The 23,145-nt window shown below is 46.8% G+C and overlaps 1 protein-coding gene across 9 annotated transcripts in view; it reads left to right on the forward strand.

Annotated features, from left to right (window-relative positions):
- The first annotated feature begins 8,479 nt into the window (after positions 1 to 8,479).
- Positions 8,480 to 23,145, forward strand: part of PIP5K1A (phosphatidylinositol-4-phosphate 5-kinase type 1 alpha) — a 50,575-nt gene continuing 35,909 nt past the window's right edge. For all 9 annotated transcript variants that reach the window (XM_023213674.3, XM_023213676.3, XM_023213675.3 and 6 more), the window contains exon 1: positions 8,480 to 9,055. In XM_023213674.3, the coding sequence (XP_023069442.1) occupies positions 8,971 to 9,055 (85 nt within the window). In that variant the 5' untranslated portion in view covers positions 8,480 to 8,970. The remainder of the gene's footprint in view (positions 9,056 to 23,145) is intronic.

Here is a 23,145-nt window from a genome sequence, read left to right on the forward strand (position 1 = left end):
AGCGGCGGAAGTCGGCCGTCTACAGGCAGAAGTAACAGAGTGTCGAGAGACTCATAGTCCCACCCTCTAAATTCTCTTTACTGTTCAGCCTCTCCTACTCCTGCGCGGAGCCTCTAGGCCGCTTGCCCTAGTACCCAGCGATCTGCCTTGCCCAATGAGTCCACTTGGTGGCACGACGACCCCCATAAACCTAAGTCGACACATTTTCTTTTATTTATTTTTATTTTTAATTTATATATATATATATATACACACATATATACACACACACACACACACATACATATTTTTTTCGTAGGGATGGAGTCTCGCTCTGTCGCCAGACTGGAGTGCAGTGGCATGATCTCAGCTCACTGCAACCTCCCACTTCCCGGCTGAAGCGATTCTCCCCAAGTAGCTGGGATTACAGGCGCCCGCCACCATGCCCAGCTAATTTTTGTATTTTTAGTAGAGACGGCTTTCACCATGTTGGCCAGGCTGGTCTCAAACTCCTAACCTCAGGTGATCCGCCCGCTTCGGCCTCCCAAAGTGCTGGTATTACAGGCGTGAGCCACCGCGCCGGGCTCACATTTTCTTTTAGAAGAGGTCATTCTCTCCGGTCCAGTCCGTTTTCCACACTGCTGCCAGTAGGAAACTTTCAAACTTTCTAAAAACCCAGATTTTGCCACTCCTCTCCTCGACATTTTTTAATGGCTCCACATCATCTACAAGATAAAGTCCAAAATCCTTGAGAAAGAAAGCATAATATTGTGGTTAAAAACAGCCATAGCCGGGCGCGGTGGCTCAAGCCTGTAATCCCAGCACTTTGGGAGGCCGAGACGGGCGGATCACGAGGTCAGGAGATCGAGACCATCCTGGCTAACACGGTGAAACCCCGTCTCTACTAAAAAATACAAAAAACTAGCGGGGCGAGGTGGCGGCGCCTGTAGTCCCAGCTACCCGGGAGGCTGAGGCAGGAGAATGGCGTGAACCCGGAAGGCAGAGCTTGCGGTGAGCTGAGATCCAGCCACAGCACTCCAGCCTGGGTGACAGAGCGTAGACTCCGTCTCAAAAAAAAAAAAAAAAAAAAAAAAAAACAGGGTGTATATACACAAAGGAATACTATTTAGCCATTAAAAAGAACAAAATCCTGTCATTTGCAGCAACATGGATGGAATTGGAAGACATGTTAACTGACTTAAGCCACGAACAGAAAGTTAAACACTGCGTGTTCTCACTCATGTGGACGCTTTAAAAAAATTGATTTCATAGAAGTAAAAAATAGAACAGATGATACTGGGGGCTGGGAAGAGCAGGGGGAAGGAAGGGACAGGGAAAGGTTTGTTAAAAGACACAAAATTGTGGCTCACACCTGTAATCCCATCACTTTGGGAAGCCGAGGGTGTGGATCATGAGGTCAGGAGTTCACGACCAGCCTGGCCAAGATGGTGAAACCCCATCTCCACTAAAAATACAAAAATTAGCTGGTCATGGTGGTGGGCACCTGTAATCCCCAGTTACTTGGGAGGCCAAGGCAGAGAATTGCTTGAACTCCGGAGGCGGAGGTTGCAGTGAGCCAAGATCGCGCCATTTGCACTCCAGCCTCGGAAACAGAGCGAGACTCTGTCTCAAAAAAAAAAAAAAAAAAAAAAAAAAAAAAAGACAAAATTGGGCCAGGCACAGTGGCTCACGCCTAGTAATCCTAGCACTTCAGGAGGTTTAGGCGGGCAGATCACCAAGTCAAGAGATTATGACCATCCTGGCCAACATGGTGAAACCCCGTCTCTACTACAAACACAAAAATTAACTGGGTGTGGTGGCGCACACCTGCAGTCCCAGCTACTCGGGAAGCTGAGGTAGGAGAATCGCTTGAACCCGGGAGGCAGAGGTTGCAGTGAGCTGAGATCATGCCACTACGCCCCAGCCTGGCAACAGAGCAAGACTCCATGTGAAAAGAAAAAAAAAAAAAAAAAAAGACAAAAAATTACCGTTTTTTTTGAGACGGGGTCTCTGTTGCCCAGGCTGGAGAGCAGCAGCAGGATCATGGCTCGCTGTATACTTGACCTCCTGGGCTCAAGCTGTCCTCCCACCTTGGCCTCCAAAAGTGAGAGGTTTACAAAGTGAGCTGATTAAAGCCGTGAGCCACCACAGCGGCCCCAAATTACATTTGTTTGTTCGTTTGTTCATTTGTTTGTTTGAGATAGGATCTCACTCTGTCACCCAGGCTGGAGTGCAGTGATGCAATCACTGCTCACTGCAGTCTCAACCTCCTGGGTTCAAGTGATCATCCCACCTCAGCCTCCCAGGTAACTGGAACTACAAGCTCATGTCACCACACCCGGCTAATTTTTTGTACTTTTTGTGAAGATGAGATTTCACTATGTTGCCCACGGTGGTCACCTGGGCTCAAGTGATCCCCACTCCTCAACGTCTCAATGTGCTGGGATTACAGGCCTGAGCCACCTCGCTTGGCTCCCAATTACATTTAGACAGGAGGAATAAATTCTATCGTTCTTGGCTGGGTGTGGTGGCTCATGCCTGTAATCCCAACACTTTGGGAGGCTGAAGTGGGCAGATCATCTGAGATCAGGAGTTTGAGACTAGCCTGGCCAACATGGCAAAACCCATCTCTACTAAAAATACAAAACTTAGCCAGGCGTGTTGGTGGGTGCCTGTAATCCCACCTACTCAGGAGGCAGAGGCAGGAGAATCACTTGAACCCCAGAGGCAGAGGTTGCAGTGAGCCAAGATCGCACCATTGCACTCCAGCCTGGGCAATAAGAGTGAGACTCCATCTCAAAAAAAAAAAAAAAATTCTAGTGTTCCATACCACTGGGGGATGACTATAATTAACAATAATATATAGTGTCAAACAGCTAGAAGGATATTAAATGTTTGTGTTGGAAACAAATAAATGATACATTTGTGAGGCCAGGCACTAGGGCTCACGCCTGTAATCTCAGCACTTTGGGAGGCTGAGGTGGGCAGATTATTCCAGGTCGGTAGTTCAAGACAAGCCTGACTGACATGGTGAAACCTTGTCTCTACTAAAAAGTACAAAAATTGGCCAGGAGTGGTGGCAGGTGCTGTAGTCCCAGCTACTTAGGAGGCTGAGGCATGAGAATCGCTTGAAACCAGGAGGTGGAGGTTGTAGTGAGCTGACATGGTGCCACTGCACTCCAGCTTGGATGACAAAGTAAGACACCATCTCAAAATAATAAATAAATAAATAAATGATACATTTTTTAGATGATAATGTAAAAATATCATCTAAATAATTAGCATATGCTAATTATCCTGATCTGATCACTATATATTTTATGTATTGAAACATCACTATGTACCCCATAAATATGTACAATTATGTGTCAATTAAAAATTAAAATAAATTAAAACAACAAAAAGAGAACACAGCTTTAGAGTCAGCCAGACCTGAATTTGAGTGTGAGCTTTAAGGTCTTTTAGCTGTATGACTTTGGACAAGTTGCTTTACTTCTCTGAATCTCAGTTTTCTCATCTACAAAGTGGGACTGATAACAATACCTATCTTTTAAGGTTGTAGAAGATTAAGAGATATAATTCTTGGCCAGGCGCCATGGCTCACGCCTATAATCCCAGCACTTTGGGAGGCCGAGGCGGATGGATCACAAGGTCAGTAGTTCAAGACCAGCATAGCCAATATGGTGAAACCCTGTCTCTACTGAAAATGTAAAAATTAGCCGGGCGTGGTGGCAGACGCCTGTCGTCCCAGCTACTTGAGAGGCTGAGGCAGGAGAATCGCTTGAACCCGGGAGACAGAGGTTGCAGTAAGCCAAGATCGTACCCCTGCACTGCAGCCTGGGCGACACAGCAAGATTCTGTCTCAAAAAAAAAAAAAAAAAAAAAAGACAGAGAGAGGTAATTCTTGTAAACTGCTTAGCACAGTGTTTAGTAAGTGCATAGTAAATTTCAGTATGTGGTAACTACAACATGGCATTCAGTATTCAGATCCTTCATAATTTAGCTTCTCCCTGTCTTTCTAGTCACACCTTCTGCCACATCACTACTCCAGCATCACTCCTCCAACACCCAATTCTCCGTCATGCCTCTACGCCTTTCTTTCTCCTTAGAATCCTTTTCCTTTCTTGTCTAATTTTATGGGATAGTGGAGTCTTCCTGAACACCCATTCCTCTCTTTCCAGGCACAATTTGTATAACTGTGGAGAGGATGCCTTCTGTAGTCTCTGGAATAGTTCCAATCTCAAATATTGTCTGTTGTAAAGACTCTGTTCCCATTTTTTATTCTGAAAATATGGTTATCAAACCAAATCACTTATACAAAGTTTATGATGGCACCTATTACACTGTATTCTAGTGATTCACATGTCTGTTCCCTTCATTAGTCTGTGATCTTTTTGAGGGCAGGGGCTTAATCTTTTCCTTTTTTTAATTAAAAAAATTTTTTTGGAGACATGGTTTTGCTCTGTCACCCAGGCTGGAGAGAAGTGGTGCAATTTTAGCTCAGTGCAGCCTAGATCTCCCAGGATCAAGCGATCACCCACCTCAGTTTCGTGAGTAGCTGCGACTATAGGCGCGCGCCACCATGCTCAGCTAATTTTTGTACTTTTTGTAGAGATGGGATTTTTGCTGTGTTGCCCAGGCTGGTCTTGAACTCCTGAACTCAAGCAATCTGCCTGCCTCGGCTCCCAAAGTGTTGGGATTACAGGAGTGAGCCATCCTGCCTGATGATGGGCTTAATCTTCATCTATGTATACCAGGAACTCTAATAGAGCCTGGGACGTAGCTTGGGCTAAATAATGTTAATTGAGCAAATTAATTAATGAATGATTAATTGAATAAGCCATCCTCTTATTGTGGAATCCTTTCCTTGCTCTTGCTAGTCCCCACCCCTTCATTCTAATCTTAGAAACTGTTCTGGCCAGGCGTGGTATCTCACACCTGTAATCCCAGCTCTTTGGGAGGCCGAGGCAGGCAGATCACGAGGTCAGGAGATCGAGACCATCCTGGCTGACACGGCGAAACCCTGTCTCTACTAAAAATATAAAAAATTAGCCAGATGTGGTGGCACGTGCCTATAATCCCAGCTACTTGGGAGCCTGATGCAGGAGAATCGCTTGAACCCAGGAGGTGGAGGCTGCAGTGAGCCAAGATCGTGCCACTGTACTCTAGCCTGGGCAACAGAGGGAGACTCTGTCTCAAAAAAATAATAAATAAATAAATAAAATAAAGAAAATGTTCTTTTTTTTTTTTTGAGACGGAGTCTTGCTCTGTCGCCCGGGTTGGAGTGCAGTGGCCGGATCTCAGCTTACTGCAAGCTCCGCCTCCCGGGTTTACGCCATTCTCCTGCCTCAGCCTCCCGAGTAGCTGGGACTACAGGCGCCAGCCACCTCGCCTGGCTAGCTTTTTTTTTGTATTTTTCAGTAGAGACGGGGTTTCACCGTGTTAGCCAGGATGGTCTCGATCTCCTGACCTCGTGATCCGCCCGTCTCGGCCTCCCAAAGTGCTGGGATTACAGGCTTGAGCCACCGCGCCCGGCCAAATAAAGAAAATGTTCTAAGATATGAAGGAAACTTTAATAAAGATGTGGGTGTGCACTCACATGTACTGAAGTCTGTACCTGTGGCCCTACTTTGAGGTCATTGGATTGTACACCCTTTCCCAAAGCATGTATTGGTGAACTCCCTTTTCTGTTTCCTTGGAGGCACTAAGCCAACATGTCCTGCTCTGCCCCTGTTTCCACACCCTGTCACGTCACCACAGTTCTACTATGTCAGGAATGTTACTGGAGAGGAGTGGTTCCATGACTCAGAGGACACCCCAGGGACTTAGTGGGAGTGGGGGCGCCCCAGGGACCGAGTTGGAGTTGATGAAATTAAAAATAAAAATAGTGGTAGTTGGTGAAAATAAAAACTAAAAATATAAAAAATTTGCTGGGCGTGGTGGTGTGTGCCTGTAGTCCCAGCTAATCGGGAGGCTGAGGCAGGAGAATCGCTTGAACCCGGAAGGTGGAGGTTGCAGTAAGTGGAGCGCCACTGCACTTCAGCCTGGGCGACAGAGCCAGACTCTGTCTCAAAAAATAAATAAAATAAAATAAAATTCACAGATTAGCTCACAGGGAGAAGATTCCTCTGTTTGACTGCGTTGGTCATTCTGGGATTTATTAGTCTGTTTCCAATTTTAAAATCAGAAACAGCTTTACATCAACACCAGCCGATTTCTGAAGTAACTCAGGAAATGGTAGCAACCCTATGCCTTTCCGGAAAACAAGGATAATTTATTCAACAAATATTTATTTATTGAATACCTATGAGCCAAATCCTGTGCTAGACCGTGTGCCCCTCACCAGTTCCTGTCCTGTTTAGTTGAGTGGAGGGTATAGGTATAGGCAATTATAAAATACTTCAACACTACAAAATTCCGCTGCTGTGGAATTACAAACAAGATTTTGTCTACTTTCGGTGCCCAAAGGAAGACGAATAATCCAGCAGGTGGCAGCAGGGAAACAATTATTTTAGATCTTCGTAAGGGAGGAGTAGAAGTAAATGCCTGGGGATTTATTTTTTATTTTTTTTTTGAGGCGGAGTTTCGCACTTGTTGCCCAAGCTGGAGTGCAATGGCGCCATCTCGGCTCACCGCAACGTCTGCCTCCCAGGTTCAAGCAATTCTCCTGCCTCAGCCTCCCGGGTAGCGAGTAGCTGGGATTACAGGCACGCTCCACCACGCCTGGGTAATTTTGTATTTTTAGTAGAGAAGGGGTTTCTCCATGTTGATCAGGCTGGTGTTGAATTCCCGACCTCAGGTGATCCGTCCGCCTTGGCCTCCCAAAGTGCTGGGATTACAGGTGTGAAGCCACTGCGCCCGGCCTTCTTTTTTTTTTTTTTTTTGAGACTGAGTTTCGCTCTTCTTGCCCAGGCTCGAGTGCAATGGCGCGATCTCGGCTCGCTGCAACCTCGACCTTCTGGGTTCAAGCGATTCTCCTGCCTCAGCCTCCCGACTAGCTGGGATTACAGGCGCCCGCCACCACGCCCAGCTAATTTTTTGTATTTTTAGTAGAGACGGGATTTCACCATGTTGGCCAGGCTGGCCTCGTACTCCTGAGCTCAGATGATCCACCCGCCTTGGCCTCCCAAAGTGCTGGGATTTCAGGCGTGAGCCACGTGCCCGGCCTGCATGGAGATATTCTATGGATGTTCGGGTCCTAGGTTACTTTATGAGGACCCACAAGACATCTAGAAAGAGGATAATCAGGCCATTCTGGGGGTTACAAAACCTGTTTTTTGTTTGTTTTTTGAGACAGAGTTTCGCTCTGTCTCCCAGGCTGGAGAACAGTGGCGCGATCTCCGCTCACTGCAAGCTCCGCCTTCCAGGTTCACGCCATTCTCCTGCCTCAGCCTCCCGAGCAGCTGGGACTACAGGCGCCCGCCAACGCGCCCGGCTAATTTTTTGTATTTTTAGTAGGGACGGGGTTTCACCGTGTTAGCCAGGATGGTCTCGATCTCCTGACCTCGTGATCCACCCGCCGCGGCCTCCCAAAGTGCTGGGATTACAGGAGTGAGCCACCGCGCCGGGCCACCAAACCTATTTTAATGGAGTTCTTTCACGGGCTATGAATTTGAGAGGATCTATCTAACCGACCCTTACCCCGAATGTTTTCCCATTTCTCTTCATTTTATTCATTCCACAGATAATTATGGAGCCCCTACTATGTACAAAGTCACGGGAGGAGCTGGAGATACAAGAGTGAACCAAACAGTCCTTGCTCCCCAGAAGTTTTACAGTCTGTTCAGAGAGACAAGTCTTCCCACCAGGGTTCATAGCCTACGGGGTACTTTGTTAAAAACGAGCAAGGTTACTACGAAAACTAAAATGGGAGAAATTTTTCTGTGTATCTCCATGCCCTTTGGAGCACAGATAATTGACAGTTGGAGGCTAAAGGGCTTGGGTCCCAGGAAGGTTGTGATAAGTCCCTGATTGCCTCCCGTGCCCTTTTTTGACAGGTCTTCACAGATTCATGCATCAAATATTTGCTAAACTCCGTCACTGTGCCTAGCTTTGTGCTTGAGGCAAACAAAACACACATCTCTTTCGAATGCCATTCAGAGGAAGGTAAGACAGGCACGCACGTTTAACTAAATAGTAAACAGAGTAGTAAAACAGGAAAAAGACTAAGAAGAGTTCTTGGTCACAAAACATTAAATGTTTTGTGATATTCGACACCTTAACGTCTCTGACTTGACACCAGTACACACGCAGAGAGTTCTTTCCTGGGTTAGGAATTTCAGACGACTTGGCTGACCGACTCTTGTCCCGAGTTCCGATCACTCAGCCCAGTCCTAGCAAAAAGCTGAAACTAAAAGAATCTGCCGAGCCACCGTAGGAAAGGTCGGCCAAACCGCGCGCGCACATCTTCCACCCGTGGACTCGTCAGGGCGTGAGACCTGCCTCACGTGACCATTAGCAGCCTCCCGATTGGTTTTGCTCCTTTTCTCTCCCCAATCAGTGGGCTGATGCACCGAGAAGGTCGGGCGCATGCGCAGTGCTCGGATTTTTTTGCTTGGCTATCCCGAGTGAAGCGAACGGGTTGGGCGATAAACAGGCCGTGGCTAGGGAGGACGGAGAGAGGGGCGTTCGCTCCTCTTGGACTTTTCATGCCTCGTTTTTTTTCCCAGATGTGGCTTGGTCTGGACGCAAGGTCCCAGCAGCCAGCTTAAGCTTACTCTTTTGTGAAAGGGGAAAGTATCTCCTATGGAAAGCAGTTAAACTTGTGGAGGGAGTGCGAGACGTGAGTTCTCCCCCATGCCAGGCGAATGGTGAGGCCTTGAGCTGGTCCAGGAGCCGGCTCGACGTGTCTGAGGGAGGCCCCAGAAGGGGCGGGGAGGTGGCCCTGAGGACACGGGTTCTGTAAAGAGACGTTGGGAAGATTCGATTCCGAGAAGAGGAAGCGCCGGATTGAAAGAGAGCCAGGCCTCTGAGTGGGAGGGGGCTGCTAAGATGGCGTCGGCCTCCTCCGGGCCGTCGTCTTCGGTCGGTTTTTCATCCTTTGATCCCGCGGTCCCTTCCTGTACCTCGTCCTCAGGTAAGCCGGGCAGGGCGTGGGTAGGGAGCTGGTGAGGAATATGGGATGGGAGGAAGAGCGAGACCTAAGAGGGTACCTGTAGCTGGGAATGTCCTAGGGGTTACCGGTAAGCGGGGGCGAACTGGGCTTTCAAATAGGAATTTCCGAGCGGGCAGGAGGAGTTTGAGGAAAAGATAAGTTTGATTAAGAAGTTGTCGAAAACGTTGGTTGTCTTTGAGGAGGAGAGATGGAGATTGAAGGTGGGGGTAGGTGGCCGGGCGCGGTGGCTCACGCCTGTAATCTCAGCACTTTGGGAGGCCGAGGCGGTTGGATCATTTGAGGTCGGAAGTTCGAAACGAGCCTGGCCAACGTAGTGAAACCTCGTCTCTACTGAAAATACAAAAATTAGCCGGGCAGTAGTGGCGTGCGCCTGTAATCCCAGCTACTGGAGAGGCTGAGGCGGGAGAATCCCTTGAGCCTGGGAGGCAGAGGTTGCGGTGAGCCGAGATTGGGCCACTGCACTCCAGTCTGGGGGAGAGAGTGAGACCCAGTCTCAAAAAAAAAAAAAAAAAGAAGGTGGGGGTAGGAAACAAGAGAAACGGAAGGGAATAGAGAAACTTAAGAAAGTAAATGGAGGCCTAAGAAGTAGAGAGGAACTACTTAGTGTGAGAGGCAGGTAGAATCTAAGTTGATTGTGGGCTAATTGGATGAAAATGTTGAAGAGAAGCCATGGGACTTAAAAGATATTTAAGAGTTATTGGACGCTTTCGATTTCTGGAGAGGTAGGGAATCGTGAATTTTGTTGCGGTGGCTGGGAGGAGTTGAAGCCATCTTTTCCGTCAGATACTCCCCTAATGTGTCACCCCTTCTCACTTCGCACCCCCATCCTTAGGCGCGCACAGGCACACAGACACACATACACATTTTCTCAGACTAACTCCTTTGGTAATTCCCAACTCTAAACTGCCCAACTTTGGGAAGGAATGGAAATTTTGAAGAGAGCCTAAGGAATGTAGGAAATTAAGGTCAAAGACCTTAAAAACATGGGAAAGATGGAATGGAGTCTTGAATTGCAGTAGAGACTGCGAGAAGTGATGTTTTGGAAATTAGGCCTGAGAAGAAAGATGGGCGCGGGGTGACTGTAAGTGTTGTGGGGGAGTATTGCATAATAGAAAATGGACTGGAAGAATGCTTAGGCTGTATCAGGAGATTGGAATTTGGAGAATGGAGCCAGGTTAATGTAGAGAGTTCAATGTATTAATAGTTAGAAACGAATGAAGATTGAGGGAGGGCTGAGGAGGCTCACAAGAAAAGCAATAGATTGTGTGTAGGAGAGAAAGTGTGTGTGTGGGGGGGGTGGGGGGCGGGAGGTGAGTCAGAAACTGAGCGCTTCCATCAGAAGTGTCTGATGTTTCACGGTAACTGCTGCTTTTACACTGTGAATAGACGCTGGCAGATGTTGGATGCTTTGCTTGAGATTTTGGTATTTCCTCAGGCCTGGTATTGCGTTTTTGCTATTTAGAATTTGCTGAGTAGGATTCCTTCCACCTTTCACATTCCAGCTCAGATGCTGGAATATCTAGTCACACATATCTTCTTTGTAAGCTGCAGTTTTATTTGTGTATCTCTATTTTTAGTTTGTTGAGAGGGGATTTTTTTTTACCTTTCCTATAAAAGTATTAGGGAACCAGAACAACTCATGCTGCATTATAAGCATGAAATAGGATAAAGTAAAAGTGACAGGGTTTTTATTTTTAATAGAGTAGCTCCTTAATTTGAAACCTGTTCCCCCTCTAATCCCCAACCCAGAAAGAAGAAAGGTTATGTATGGTCCGTAAACAAACTTCTCAACTATTAAGTTAGGTGTTTGCTCTGTACTCTTTGATATTTTGTAGGTCTTTATGTTTTCTGTCAGATGCTCTCCCTAACAGTTAATAATACAAATACAAATTGTATAAATTTTTTTTTTTTTTTTTTGGAGACAGAGTATCGTTTTGTCACCCAGGCTGGAGTGCAGTGGTGCCATCTTGGCTTACTGCAGCCTCTGCCTCCCAGGTTCACATGAGTCTCCTGACTCAGCCTCCCAAGTAACTGGGAATACAGGCATGTGCCATCAAGCCTGGCTATTTTTTTTTTTTTTTTTTTGTATTTTTAGTAGAGATGGGGTTTCATCATGTCAGCCAGCGTGGTCTCAAACTCCTGACCTCAAGTAATCCGCCCACTTCAGCCTCCCAAAATGCTGGGATTACAGGTGTATTGCAAGGTCAGGAGTTCAAGACCAGCTTGGCCAACATGGTGAAACCCCATCTCTACTAAAAATACAAAAAAATTAGCCAGGCATATTGGCGCAGGCCTGTAATCCCAGCTACTTAGGAGGCTGAGTCAGGAGAATTGCTTGAACCCAGGAGGCAGAGGTTGCAGTGAGCTTAGATTGCACTACTGCACTCCAGCCTGGGCGACAGAGCAAGACTCTGTCTCAAGAAAAAAAAAAAGGCAAAAAGTGGCTACATTCCACGCTGTTGATGGATTGTAGAAAGATTATAATGGTCTCCTCCAAATCCAAACATGGTAATTGCTCCAATAGCAAAAGTAGTTAAACATCTCTTAAAGCTTATGATTTGCTTTATCCTGTGTATTTCACTTGTCAGCAGTATGAAAGACTGGCTCTGGATTAATTGTGAAACTATCTAGACAGAGGTTTAATATTGGTGGGGAACAAACTCTCTTAAATAACCTCTCCTTCCCAATTTAAATGCCAGAAGATTTGGAGTGCCTAAAATTATGAGTGGTTTATCGAAAACTGTCAGTCTGTCCTTGGCTATGACATTTTTGTTTTATATCCATTTTCAGCATTGTCAGAGAACATTGTCCTTTAGGATTTCAGAGTTTCACCAGAATTTAAGTGGAGTTCAGCTAAACAGCTAAGAACAATAAATGGTTTTAGGATGGTTGACACACACACTTCTTGAATTTCTACAGGGCTAGCCTTCTAGCCTTTAACAATTCAGGAAATCATAAACCATCATTTGTTCCTGCCAACTTTCTAATTTCTCTGGTACCATGCAGACAGAGAAACACTCTCTTCCAATGACAAATAAAATCTTTTTTCTTTTTTTTGAGGTGGACTCTTGCTCTTATCACCCAGGCTGGAGTGCAGTGGGGTGATCTTGGCTCACTGTAACCTCAGCCTCCCAAGTAACAGATTATAGGTACCCGCCACCACATCAGCTAATTTTAGTAGAGACGGGGTTTCAGCATGTTGGCCAGGCTGGTGTCGAACTTCTGACCTCTGGTGATCCACCCGTCTCGGCCTCCCATAGTGCTGGGATTATAGACGTGAACCACCATGCCTGGCCAGTAAAGTCTTTTTTTGTTTTGAGAGAAAGTCTTCCTCTCTCACCCAGGCTGGAGTGCAGTGGGGCAATCTTGGCTCACTGCAGCCTCAGCCTCCTGAGTTCAAGCGATTCTCCCGCCTCAGCTTCCCAAGTAACTGAGATTACAGGCACCCGCCACGATGTCCAGCTAATTTTTGTATTCTAGTAAGAGTTGGGGTTTCACCATGTTAATCAGGCTGGTCTCGAACTCCTGACCTCAGGTTATCCTCTCACCTTGGCCTCGCAAAGTGCTGGGGTACAGGCTTTAGCCGCCGCCCCTAGTGGTGCTTTTTGCCCTTTTTTACCACCATGAGGAGAGTAAAGAATTTCTGTCTTGAAGGCTTGATTTGAAGTTAGTGGTTGGGTTAGAAGGGATAGGATACTAAGGTATACACTGCTTCTATGAAATAAGAGTTGTGGAGTGAAATCATGTGTGACTTCCTCAAGGAAAAGCACTTGAGGTTGGGTACGGTGGCTCACACCTATAATCCCAGCACTTTGGGAGGCCAAGGTGGGCGGATCACCTGAGGTCAGGAGTTTGAGACCAGCCTGGCCAACGTGGTGAAACCCTCCTTACTAAAAATACAAAAATTAGCTGGGTGTGGTGGCAGGTGCCTGTAATCCCAGCTACTCAGAAGGCTGAGGCAGGAGAATTGCTTGAACCCAGGAGGTGGAGGTTGCAGTGAGCTGAGATTGCGCCACTGTACTCCATCCTGGAGGCAGATGAGACTCCGTCTCAAAAAAAAAAAAAAAAAAGAGAGAAAAAAGAAAAGCACTTGAAACCCTAGATAATCATGAGCTGTAGTTCCTTTTGCTTCAGACTAGAACATGTTTTAAATGGTCATCGCTCACCTATATGACTTTATGTGCACAAGTGATTTAGACATAACTTTACAGCTGCTTACCTGACTTTTTCTCCCCCTTAACTGCTCAGGGAAATCCAGAGGATACAGGATTGGAGCATTTTTGCTTCAGACTTTTATAGTAGGGACAGCCTCATCAGCCCATGATTCTGATTGCTTTGTTCTTCCCAGCAGAGCCCTACCTGTAACCTGCTATAATCTGTTAACTCCAGTAGTAGGGGTTCTTGTTGATCTTTTTTTTTTTTTGAGATGGAGTTTTGCTCTTGTTGCCTTGGTTGGAGTGCAATGGCGCGATCTTGGCTTACTACAACCTCCGCCTCCTGGGTTCAAGCGATTCTCCAGGCTCAGCCTCCCAAGTAGCTGGGATTATAGGCACCCACCACCACGCCCGGCTAATTTTCTTTTTGTATTTTTAGTAGAGACGGGCTTTCACCACGTTGGCCAGGCTGGTCTGGAACTCCTGAGCTCAAGTGATCCACCCACCTCAGCCTCCCAAAGTGCTAGGATTACAGGCGTGAGCCACCATTCCCAGACTGTTGATGTTTTTTTGATCTGTGTTCTTTTGTGTACAGTGTAAGCCATTTGTGGGCTGATTTCTTTCCCAGTTCTTCCTCTCAGTGAAAAGTAAAGCAGTTTAGATCATGTTGAATGAGAAACTGAAATTTAGAAATGTAAACATAGGACACAATGTCAGAATATCACCAGGTGCCATTTTGGTTGATATTTTATAAGTAGGGAGGTGTTTTTCTGTTTACTCTTTATAGGGATTTTGACACCCTCCACCCCTTTTTCCTTTTGTCACCTTGGTATATTCTGCCAGAAAACTGGTATCAGAATGTCATTGCTTCTGATCGATTTATTTCTGCCATGACTGCTGAAGCCCATTGTCAAGTATAATTAACTAGTCTAATAGGTATCCAGTTTCTGATATTAATTGATAATGTGTACTTACATGTTAGTGTTGAATATCAAAATTGTATGTTTTGCTTGTTAATGCCGCTGGGCTTTTTTAGGTTGATTTAAAACTCTTCTGTTTAGGCCGGGCGTGGTGGCTCAAGCCTGTAATCCCAGCATTTTGGGAGGCCGAGGTGGGCGGATCACGAGGTCAGGAGATTGAGACCATCCTGGCTAACACCGTGAAACCCCGTCTCTACTAAAAAAAAAATACAAAAAACTAGCCGGGCGAGGTGGTGGGCGCCTGTAGTCCCAGCTACTCCAGAGGCTGAGGCAGGAGAATGGCGTAAACCCAGGAGGCGGAGCTTGCAGTGAGCTGAGATCTGGCCACTGCACTCCAGCCTGGGCGGCAGAGTGAGACGCTGTCTCAAAAACGAAACAAAACAAAACAAACAAACAAACAAACTCTTCTGATTAATACCTTTGCTCAAATATATGCTACCTAATAGCTATTAAATATTTTATTTGCCTGTTTTTCTTTGATAATAAAGTGGAAACTATAGCCTTTGAAGTGAACAACAGAGATAATACCAGGACAGCCAGCAAACTGGGGAGAGGGAAGGTGGTAATTTTATCCTTTAAATTGTTCTCTCCTAGAATTTTATTTATTTATTTTTTTGAAACAGAGTCTTGCTCTGTCGCCCAGGCTACAGACCAGCGTAGAGCAGTGGTGTGATCTTGGCTCACTGCAGCCCTCGCCTCCCAGGTTCAAGCGATTCTCCTGCCTCAGCCTCCTGGGTCACTAGGATCACAGGCGTACGCCACTACGCCCAGATAATTTTTGTATTTTTAGTAGAGAGGGTTTCCCCATGTTGGCCAGGCTGGCCTTGAACTCCTGGCCTCAAGCGATCCTCCTGCCTCGGCCTCCCAAAGTTCTGAGATTACAGACATGAGCCACTGCCCAGCCTCTCTCCTAGAACTTTGGAGTATTCTTACTTGACATAAAGAAAGGAACAAGAGCCGGGCGTGGTGACTCATGCCTGTAATGCCAGCACTTTGGGAGGCCAAGGCAGGTGGATCACCTGAGGTCAGGAGTTCCAGACCAGCTTGGCGAAACCCTGTCTCTACAAAAATTACAAAAATTAGTGGGGTGTGGTGGTGTGCTCGTGTAATCCCAGGTACTAGGGAGGCTGATTCAAGAGAATCACTTGAACTTGGGAGGCAGAGGTTGCAGTGAGCTTAGATTGCACTACTGCACTCCAGCCAGGACAACAGAGCAAGACTCTGTCTCAGAAAAAAGAAAAGGGAACAAGAAAACCAAAGTTAATCAGTTTATTTTTCCCTATTCTTTTTTTTTGCTGGGTTTCCTTGATCAAGGACAAAAGTATACTTCAAGAATATACTCTTTCCTGATGGCCAGGTAGAGAGGGAATCTTTGTTTTTCTGAGCTCCAGACCCAGCCCAGAGAGACTGAATGAAACACCACCGATAGTGTTTCCTAGAGGAAACCCTAAGAAGCCCGTTTCCCCTATTGCACCTCACTTCTCTGCCCTTTTCCATCTAAATAGAGTGTTTAATTTCCACATATTTATCCTGTTTTGTTCATATCTCTTATAAGCTTTTATTCCGTTACTGTTTTCTATTTGTAGTGAACTTTTTTCCCTCAACCGCTCCATCTTGTTAAACTGTCTCCATTTTTCTTTATCTTCTTGTGAAATTTCAGTCTGTTTATTTGTAATAGTTGTATTCAGTATGTATTAATTTACAAATATCTAATTCCTGGAAAGTCTCTCTGTTGGAATCTGAGGAAGACATTGGCAAAAAGAGAGGAAGGTAGGTCTGTTGTAGGGAGTTCAGCATATTCTTATTATTTACCTTGTATTCTTAACTGAGCAATATGGAAGTAATCCAGAATAAGCTATCCGAAAAGATTAGAGATGTTGGCTGGGGGTGGGCAAAGGGGAGGTGAGCAAAGGAAGTTGGCGGGAGGGAATGGAAAGAGGGTTTTTTGTTCTTGTTTGTTTTTAGGATATTTAGTTCGAGTATATTAACCCCCTTTTTTTTTTTCAAGATGGAGTTTCGCTCTTTTGCCCAGGCTGGAGTGCAGAGGCAAGATCTCAGCTCTCTGCAACCTCTACCTCCTGGGTTGAAGTGATTCACCAGCCTTGGCCTCCCAAGTAGCTGGGGCTACAAGCGCGTGCCACAACATCTGGCTAATTTTTGTATTTTTAGTAGAGACGGGGTTTCACCATGTTGGCCAGGCTGGTCTTGAACTCCTGACCTAAGGTGATCCGCCCATCTCAGCCTCCCAAAGTGCTGGGATTATAGGCGTGAGCCACCATGCCAGCTATTTTTGTATTTTTGGTAGAAATGGGGTTTCACCATGTTGGCTAGCTAGGCTGGTCTCGAACTTCTGACCTCAGGTGACCCTCACTGCAACCTTTGCCTCCTGGGTTCAAGCGATTCTCCTGTCTCAGCCTCCCTAGTAGCTGGGATTACGGGTACATGCCAACATGCCTAGCTAATTTTTGTATTTTTAGTAGACATGAGGTTTCACCATGTAGGCCAGGCTGGTCTTTAACTCCTGACCATAAGTGATCTGCCCGTCTTGGCCTCCCAAAGTGCTGGGATTACAGGCGTGAGCCACCGTGCCTAGTCTGAAATATGTTCATTTTTTTTTTTTTGAGACGGAGTCTCGCTGTGTGGCCCAGGCTGGAGTGCGGTGGCCGGATCTCAGCTTACTGCAAGCTCCGCCTCCCGAGTAGCTGGGACTACAGGCGCCCGCTACCTCGCCCAGCTAGTTTTTTGCATTTTTTTTTAGTAGAGACGGGGTTTCACCGTGTTAACCAGGCTGGTCTCGATCTCCTGACCTTGTGATCCGCCTGTCTCGGCCTCTCAAAGTGCTGGGATTACAGGCTTGAGCCACCGTGCCCAGCCAAATATGTTGATTTTAACCCAGCAAAATTCATTGCTTTTTCAAGATAGATAGGACCAGATTTGGAAATAGAATTGGTAGGTGGCTATCTGCCAAAAATTTCAGGTGCCTCTTGGCCATGGGTAGCTTATTCAGGAAACCCAAGTCTTTTAAGGAAGGACTTGGATTTTTTTCATAATTTCAAAGAACGTTTTTGTGCCAAGGGATACATATTTGAGGTCTGAGAACCGTGAAACTTGTTTTGTAGGACTAGAAGCAAAAGTTGACTAGAGGGAAATGTAGAGTTATTTTAATTTAACCCCCTCATTTTCCAAATTGGGAAACTGAGGTAAAGATGTTGCATAAAGGCTATATGTTACCAAGATTTTTTTTTTTTTTTTGAGATGGAGTCTTGCTCTGTCCCTCAGGCTGGAATGCAGTGGCGTGATCTCAGCTCACTGCGACCTCCGTCTCCCGGGTTCAAGTGATTCCGCTGCCTCAGCCTCCCGAGTAGCTGGGATTACAGGCGCACACCACCACGCCTGGCTACTTTTTGTATTTTTAGTAGAGACAGGGTTTCACCATGTTGGCCAGGCTGGTCTCGAACTCCTGACCTTGTAATCCACCTGCCTCAGCCTCCCAAAGTGCTGGGTTGATTACAGGCATGAGGCACCATGCCAGGCCATCAAGATTAATCTTTTTTTTTTTTTTTTTTGAGACAGAGTTTTGCTCTTGTTGCCCAGTCTGGAGTGCAGTGGTTCAATCTTGGCTCACTGCATCCTCCTCCTCCTGAGTTCAAGCGATTCTCCTGCTTCCCTAGTAGCTGGGATTATAGGCACGCGCCACCATGCCTGGCTAATTTTTTTTTTTTTTTTTTTTTTTGAGACGGAGTCTCGCTCTGTCGCCCGGGCTGGAGTGCAGTGGCCGGATCTCAGCTCACTGCAAGCTCTGCCTCCCAGGTTTATGCCATTCTCCTGCCTCAGCCTCCCGAGTACCTGGGACTACAGGCGCCCGCCACCTCGCCCGGCTAGTTTTTTTGTATTTTTTAGTAGAGACGGGTTTTCACAGTGTTAGCCAGGATGGTCTCGATCTCCTGACCTCGTGATCCGCCCGTCTCGGCCTCCCAAAGTGCTGGGATTACAGGCTTGAGCCACCGCGCCCGGCCTAATTTTTGTATTTTTAATAGAGACGGGGTTTCTCCATGTTGGGTCAGGCTCTTCTTGAACTCCTGACTTCAGGTGATCCACCTGCTTCAGCCTCCCAAAGTGCTGGGATTACAGGTATGAGCCACCGTGCCTGGCCGGCTGATTCTTTGATACACTGCTTTTAGTTGGCTATTAGCTGAGGTGACCCCAGGACTGGTAGATCAAATTGCTTTCAAGCTTTTATTTCTAGGCGCATGCTTGCACTTCTGACTGTTTCCTAGAGGAAGCTTAGGAAAAATTTACACCAGCTAAGAAACAGAATTTAGCTTTTCTCTGAGATGTGTCTTGGTTTTCTTCTTCTTCTTTTTTTTTTTTTTTTTTTGAGATGGGGTCTCACTGTGTCGCCTAGGCTGGAGTGCAGTGGTGCAGTCTTGGCTCACTGCAAGCTCCACCTCCCGCTTTCAAGAGATTCCCCTGCCTCAGCCTCCTGAGTATCTGGGATTACAGGCACATACCACCATGCCCAGCTAATTTTTGTATTTTTAGTAGAGACGGGGTGTCACCATGTTAGCCTGGATGGTCTTGATCTCCTGACCTCGTGATCTGCCCGCCTTGGCCTCCCAGAGTGCTGAGATTACAGGTGTGAGCCACCACGCCCGGCTGACTTGGTTTTAATTGGCTTGATCCAGTCATTATTGAGGATGTTGTGATGGTACACTTTTTTTTTTTAACACACTTCCTTAGAGCTGTGTGTTCAGCAGTACTTCTCAGGAGGCAGGTTGACATTTCGAAAGTATTTTCAATTGAAGAATAATTTGTGTCTCCCACCTGCAGGCGTATAGAGTGTCTTTCAGTATTGCAAGTTAACTGGGACCAGAGAGATTGCCTCAGATAGTTCAGCAAATGACTGGGTAGATTTTGTTTTTGTTCTATTATGTTGTAAGGGGTTTTGCTTTCTTTTCCCCCAGCCCAACACAAAGTCTTGCTCTGTTGCCCAGGCTGGAGTGCAGTGGCAAAGTCCCATCTCACTGCAGCCTCTGTCTCCTGGGTTCAAGTAATTCTGCCTCAGCCTTTCTAGTAGCTGGGATTACAGGCACACACCACCATGCCTGGCTAATTTTTTTTTTTTTTTTTTTTCCGAGATGGAGTTTTGCTCTTGTTGCCCAGGCTGGAGTGCAATGGCATGATCTCAGCTCACCGCAACCTCTGCCTCCCAGGTTCAAGTGATTCTCCTGCCTCAGCCTCCTGAATAGCTGGCATTACAGGTATGCACCACCATGCCTGGCTAATTTTGTATTTTTGGTAGAGACAGGGTTTCTCCATGTTGGTCAGGCTGGTCTCGAACTCCTGACCTCAGGTGATCCGCCCACCTCAGCCTCCCAAAGTGCTGGGATTACAGGCGTGAACCACCATGCCCAGCCTGTATTATTAATAGAGACAAGGTTTCACCATGTTGGGCAGGCTGGTCTTGAACTCCTAACCTTGTGATCTGCCTGCCTCAGCCTTCCAAAGTGCTGCAGTTACAGGCGTGAGCCACCGCAACTGGCCTGCATTTTTTTTTCTTTCTTTTTTCTGAGATGGAGTCTTGCTCTGTTGCCCAGGCTGATTGATGTGCAGTGGCGTGATCTAAGCTCACTGCAATCTCTGCATCCTGAATTCAGGAGATTCTTGTGCCTCTGCCTCCCAAGTAGCTGGGATTATGGGCGTCTGCCACCATGTCTGGCTAGTTTTTGTATTTTTAGTAGAGATGGGCTTTTGCCACGTTAGCCAGGTTGGTCTTGAACTCCTGACCTCAGGTGATCTGCCTGCTTCCGCCTCCCAAAGTGTTGGGATTACAGGTGTGAGCCACTGCATCTGGCCCCACCCCGCTTTTTTTTTTCTCGAGACTGGATCTCACTCTGTCACCCAGGGTGGTGTACAATGGCATGATGATAGCTCACTGTAGCCTCAAACTCCTAGCTCAAGTGATCCTCCCACCTCAGCCTACTCAGGATTACAGGCATGGGCCACCACACTGCTAATTTTTTTTTTTTTTTTTTTTTTTAAGCAGAGATAGTCTCACCATATTGCCTAGTCTGATCTCAAACTCCTGGCCTAAAGCGATTCTCCTGCCTCAGCCTCCCAAAGTGCTGGAATTACAGGCATGAGTCACCCTGTTTGGTGTAGCTCTCCATCTTTATCAACCAAGAGTTCACTGAGAGTTAGCATTTTAATTCCAAAAAAGCTGCTTATCTTTTTGTGCTCTATGTAGGAACTATTGACATACATATCTATTTTTTGAGATGGAGTCTTGCTCTGTTACCCAGGCTGGAGTATAGTGGCACGATCTGGGCTCACTGCGTACCTCCTTTCTCCTGGGTTCAAATGATTTTCCTGCCTCAGCCTTCCAAATAGTCGGGATTACAGGCATGCGCCACCATGCCCGGCTAATTTTTTTGTAGTTTAGTAGAGATGGGTTTCGCCATGTTGACTAAGCTGGTTTCGAACTCCTGACCTCAGATGATCTATCCGCCTCTGCCTCCCAAAGTGCTGGGATTACAGTCATGAGCCACTGTGCCCGGCCTTATTGACATATTTATGTAGTAGTGTTGGTAGGTAATTAAATTGGACCTTAGGGATTGTTTCCCTATGACCTGTTTGGGCAACACTCCAGTTGTCTGAGGAATGCATATCCGGCTAGCCTCTAGCGTCCCCAAATTATATGTGTATTTCAAACATTAAAGTCAGTCACACACTGCTTGTTGGTTTCTCATCAGTAGATGATGTCATTGCATCTCTGATAGAAATGCTTCTGCTCTGAAAGTGCAGGGAGAGGCTGTGCTATTAAGGCCAACTCTGTTTTGTTCCACACACTAGGGTGAGGGAAACTCATTTCAGAACTATTTGGCTGAGCACAGTGGTTTACACCTGTAGTCCCAGCACTTTGGGGGGCTGAGGCAGGCAGATTGCTTGAGCTCAGGAGTGTGAAACCAGCCTGGGTAACACAGTAAAACCCCGTCTCTACAAAAAATATAAAAATTAGCCGGGCATGGTGGTGTGTGCCTGTAGTCCCAGCTACTCTGGAGTCTGAGGGGAGAATCACTTGAACCTGAGAAGTTGAGACTGCAGTAAGCTGTGTTCCTACCACTGCCCTCCAGCCTGGGTAACAGAGTGAGACTTTGTCTCAAGACCAAAAAAACTTAAAAAGATATTTTGTTGGCCAGGCCCAGTGGCTCACGCCTGTAATCCCAGCACTTTGGGAGGCTGAGGCGGGCACATCATGAGGTCAGGAGATCGAGACCATCCTGGCTAACATGGTGAAACCCCGTCTCCGCTGGGTGTGGGTGGTGGCAGGCGCCTGTAGTCCCAGCTACTCCCAGCTACTTGGGAGGCTGAGGCGCGAGATTGGTGTGAAGCTGGGAGGCAGAGCTTTCAGTGAGCCAAGATCGCCCCACTGCACTGCAGCCTGGGCGACAGAGCAAGACTCTGTCTCAATAAAGAAAAAAAGAAAAAAAAAAAAGGCTGGGCGTGGTGTAATCCCAGCACTTTGGGAGGACGAGGCCTGCAGATCATGAGGTCAGGAGATCGAGACCATCCTTTTAACATGGTGAAACCCCGTCTCTACTAAAAATAAAAAAATAATTAGCCAGGCGTGGTGACGGGCACCTGTAGTCCCAGCTACTCGGGAGGCTGAGGCGGGGGAATGGCGTGAACTCGGGAGGCGGAGCCTGCAGCGAGCCGAGATCACACCACTGCACTCCAGCCTGGGAGACAGAGTGAGACTCCATCTCAAAAAAAAAAGAGAGAAAAAAGAAAAAAAGAGATAACATGAACAAAATATCTTTTTCTGCTCCCACACCTGGCTAATTTTTTGTTTTTAGTAGAGACGGGGTTTCACCGTGTTAGCCAGGATGGTCTCGATCTCCTGACTTTGTGATCAGCCTGCTTTGGCCTCCCAAAGTGCTGGGGTTACAGGCGTGAGCCACCGGGCCCAGCTGACTTTGCCTTTTTTATTTATTTATTTTTTTTGAGACGGAGTCTGGCTCTGTGTCCCAGGCTGGAGTGCAGTGGTGGATCTCAGCTCACTGCAAGCTCTACCTCCCAGGTTCATGCCATTCTCCTGCCTTAACCTCTGGAGTAGTTGGGACTACAGACGCCCGCCACCATGCCCGGCTATTTTTTTTTTTTTTTTAGTAGAGACGGGGTTTCACCATGTTACCCAGGATGGTCTCGATCTCTTGACCTCGTGATCCACTTGCTTTGGCCTCCCAAAGTGCGGGGATTACAGGTGTGAGCCACCGCGCCCGGCCTGCTTTTTTTAAAAAAACAAAATTTGTATTTTTTTGTGGTAGTGCTCCTTGTGGAGCAGGGCTACCTTATAGGCAGTGTGTCCAGATTAGCCTGGACATTGTATTTAGCAGGAATTGACTGGGTCGTTTTTACTTTGGCTTTTGACTTGACTGGTTCTGCTGTTCTGGAATTATTTTAGTAACATTAATGATTTCCTGGCCGGGCGCGGTGGCTCAAGCCTGTAATCCCAGCACTTTGGGAGGCCGAGACGGGCGGATCACGAGGTCAGGAGATCGAGACCATCCTGGCTAACATGGTGAAACCCCGTCTCTACTAAAAATATAAAAAAACTAGCCGGGCGAGGTGGCGGGCGCCTGTAGCCCCAGCTACTCGGGAGGCTGAGGCAGGAGAATGGCGGAAACCCGGGAGGCGGGGCTTGCAGTGAGCTGAGATGCGGCAACTGCACTCCAGAGCAAGACTCCGTCTCAAAAAAAAAAAAAAGATTTCCTAGCTTATTTTCATAATTTAGAAACTAGTTCTTTAATATTTTTGAAGTCTTGGCATCCAGGAGACCAGGAGATATGCTGAAATTGGGAATCCCTGTTTTATAGGAGACTGTTGATGTTTGAGGGATATGGTTCCCTTTTTAAGA

This window comes from Piliocolobus tephrosceles, chromosome 1 (assembly GCF_002776525.5).
Source record: "Piliocolobus tephrosceles isolate RC106 chromosome 1, ASM277652v3, whole genome shotgun sequence".
Taxonomy (NCBI): Eukaryota; Metazoa; Chordata; class Mammalia; order Primates; family Cercopithecidae; genus Piliocolobus; species Piliocolobus tephrosceles.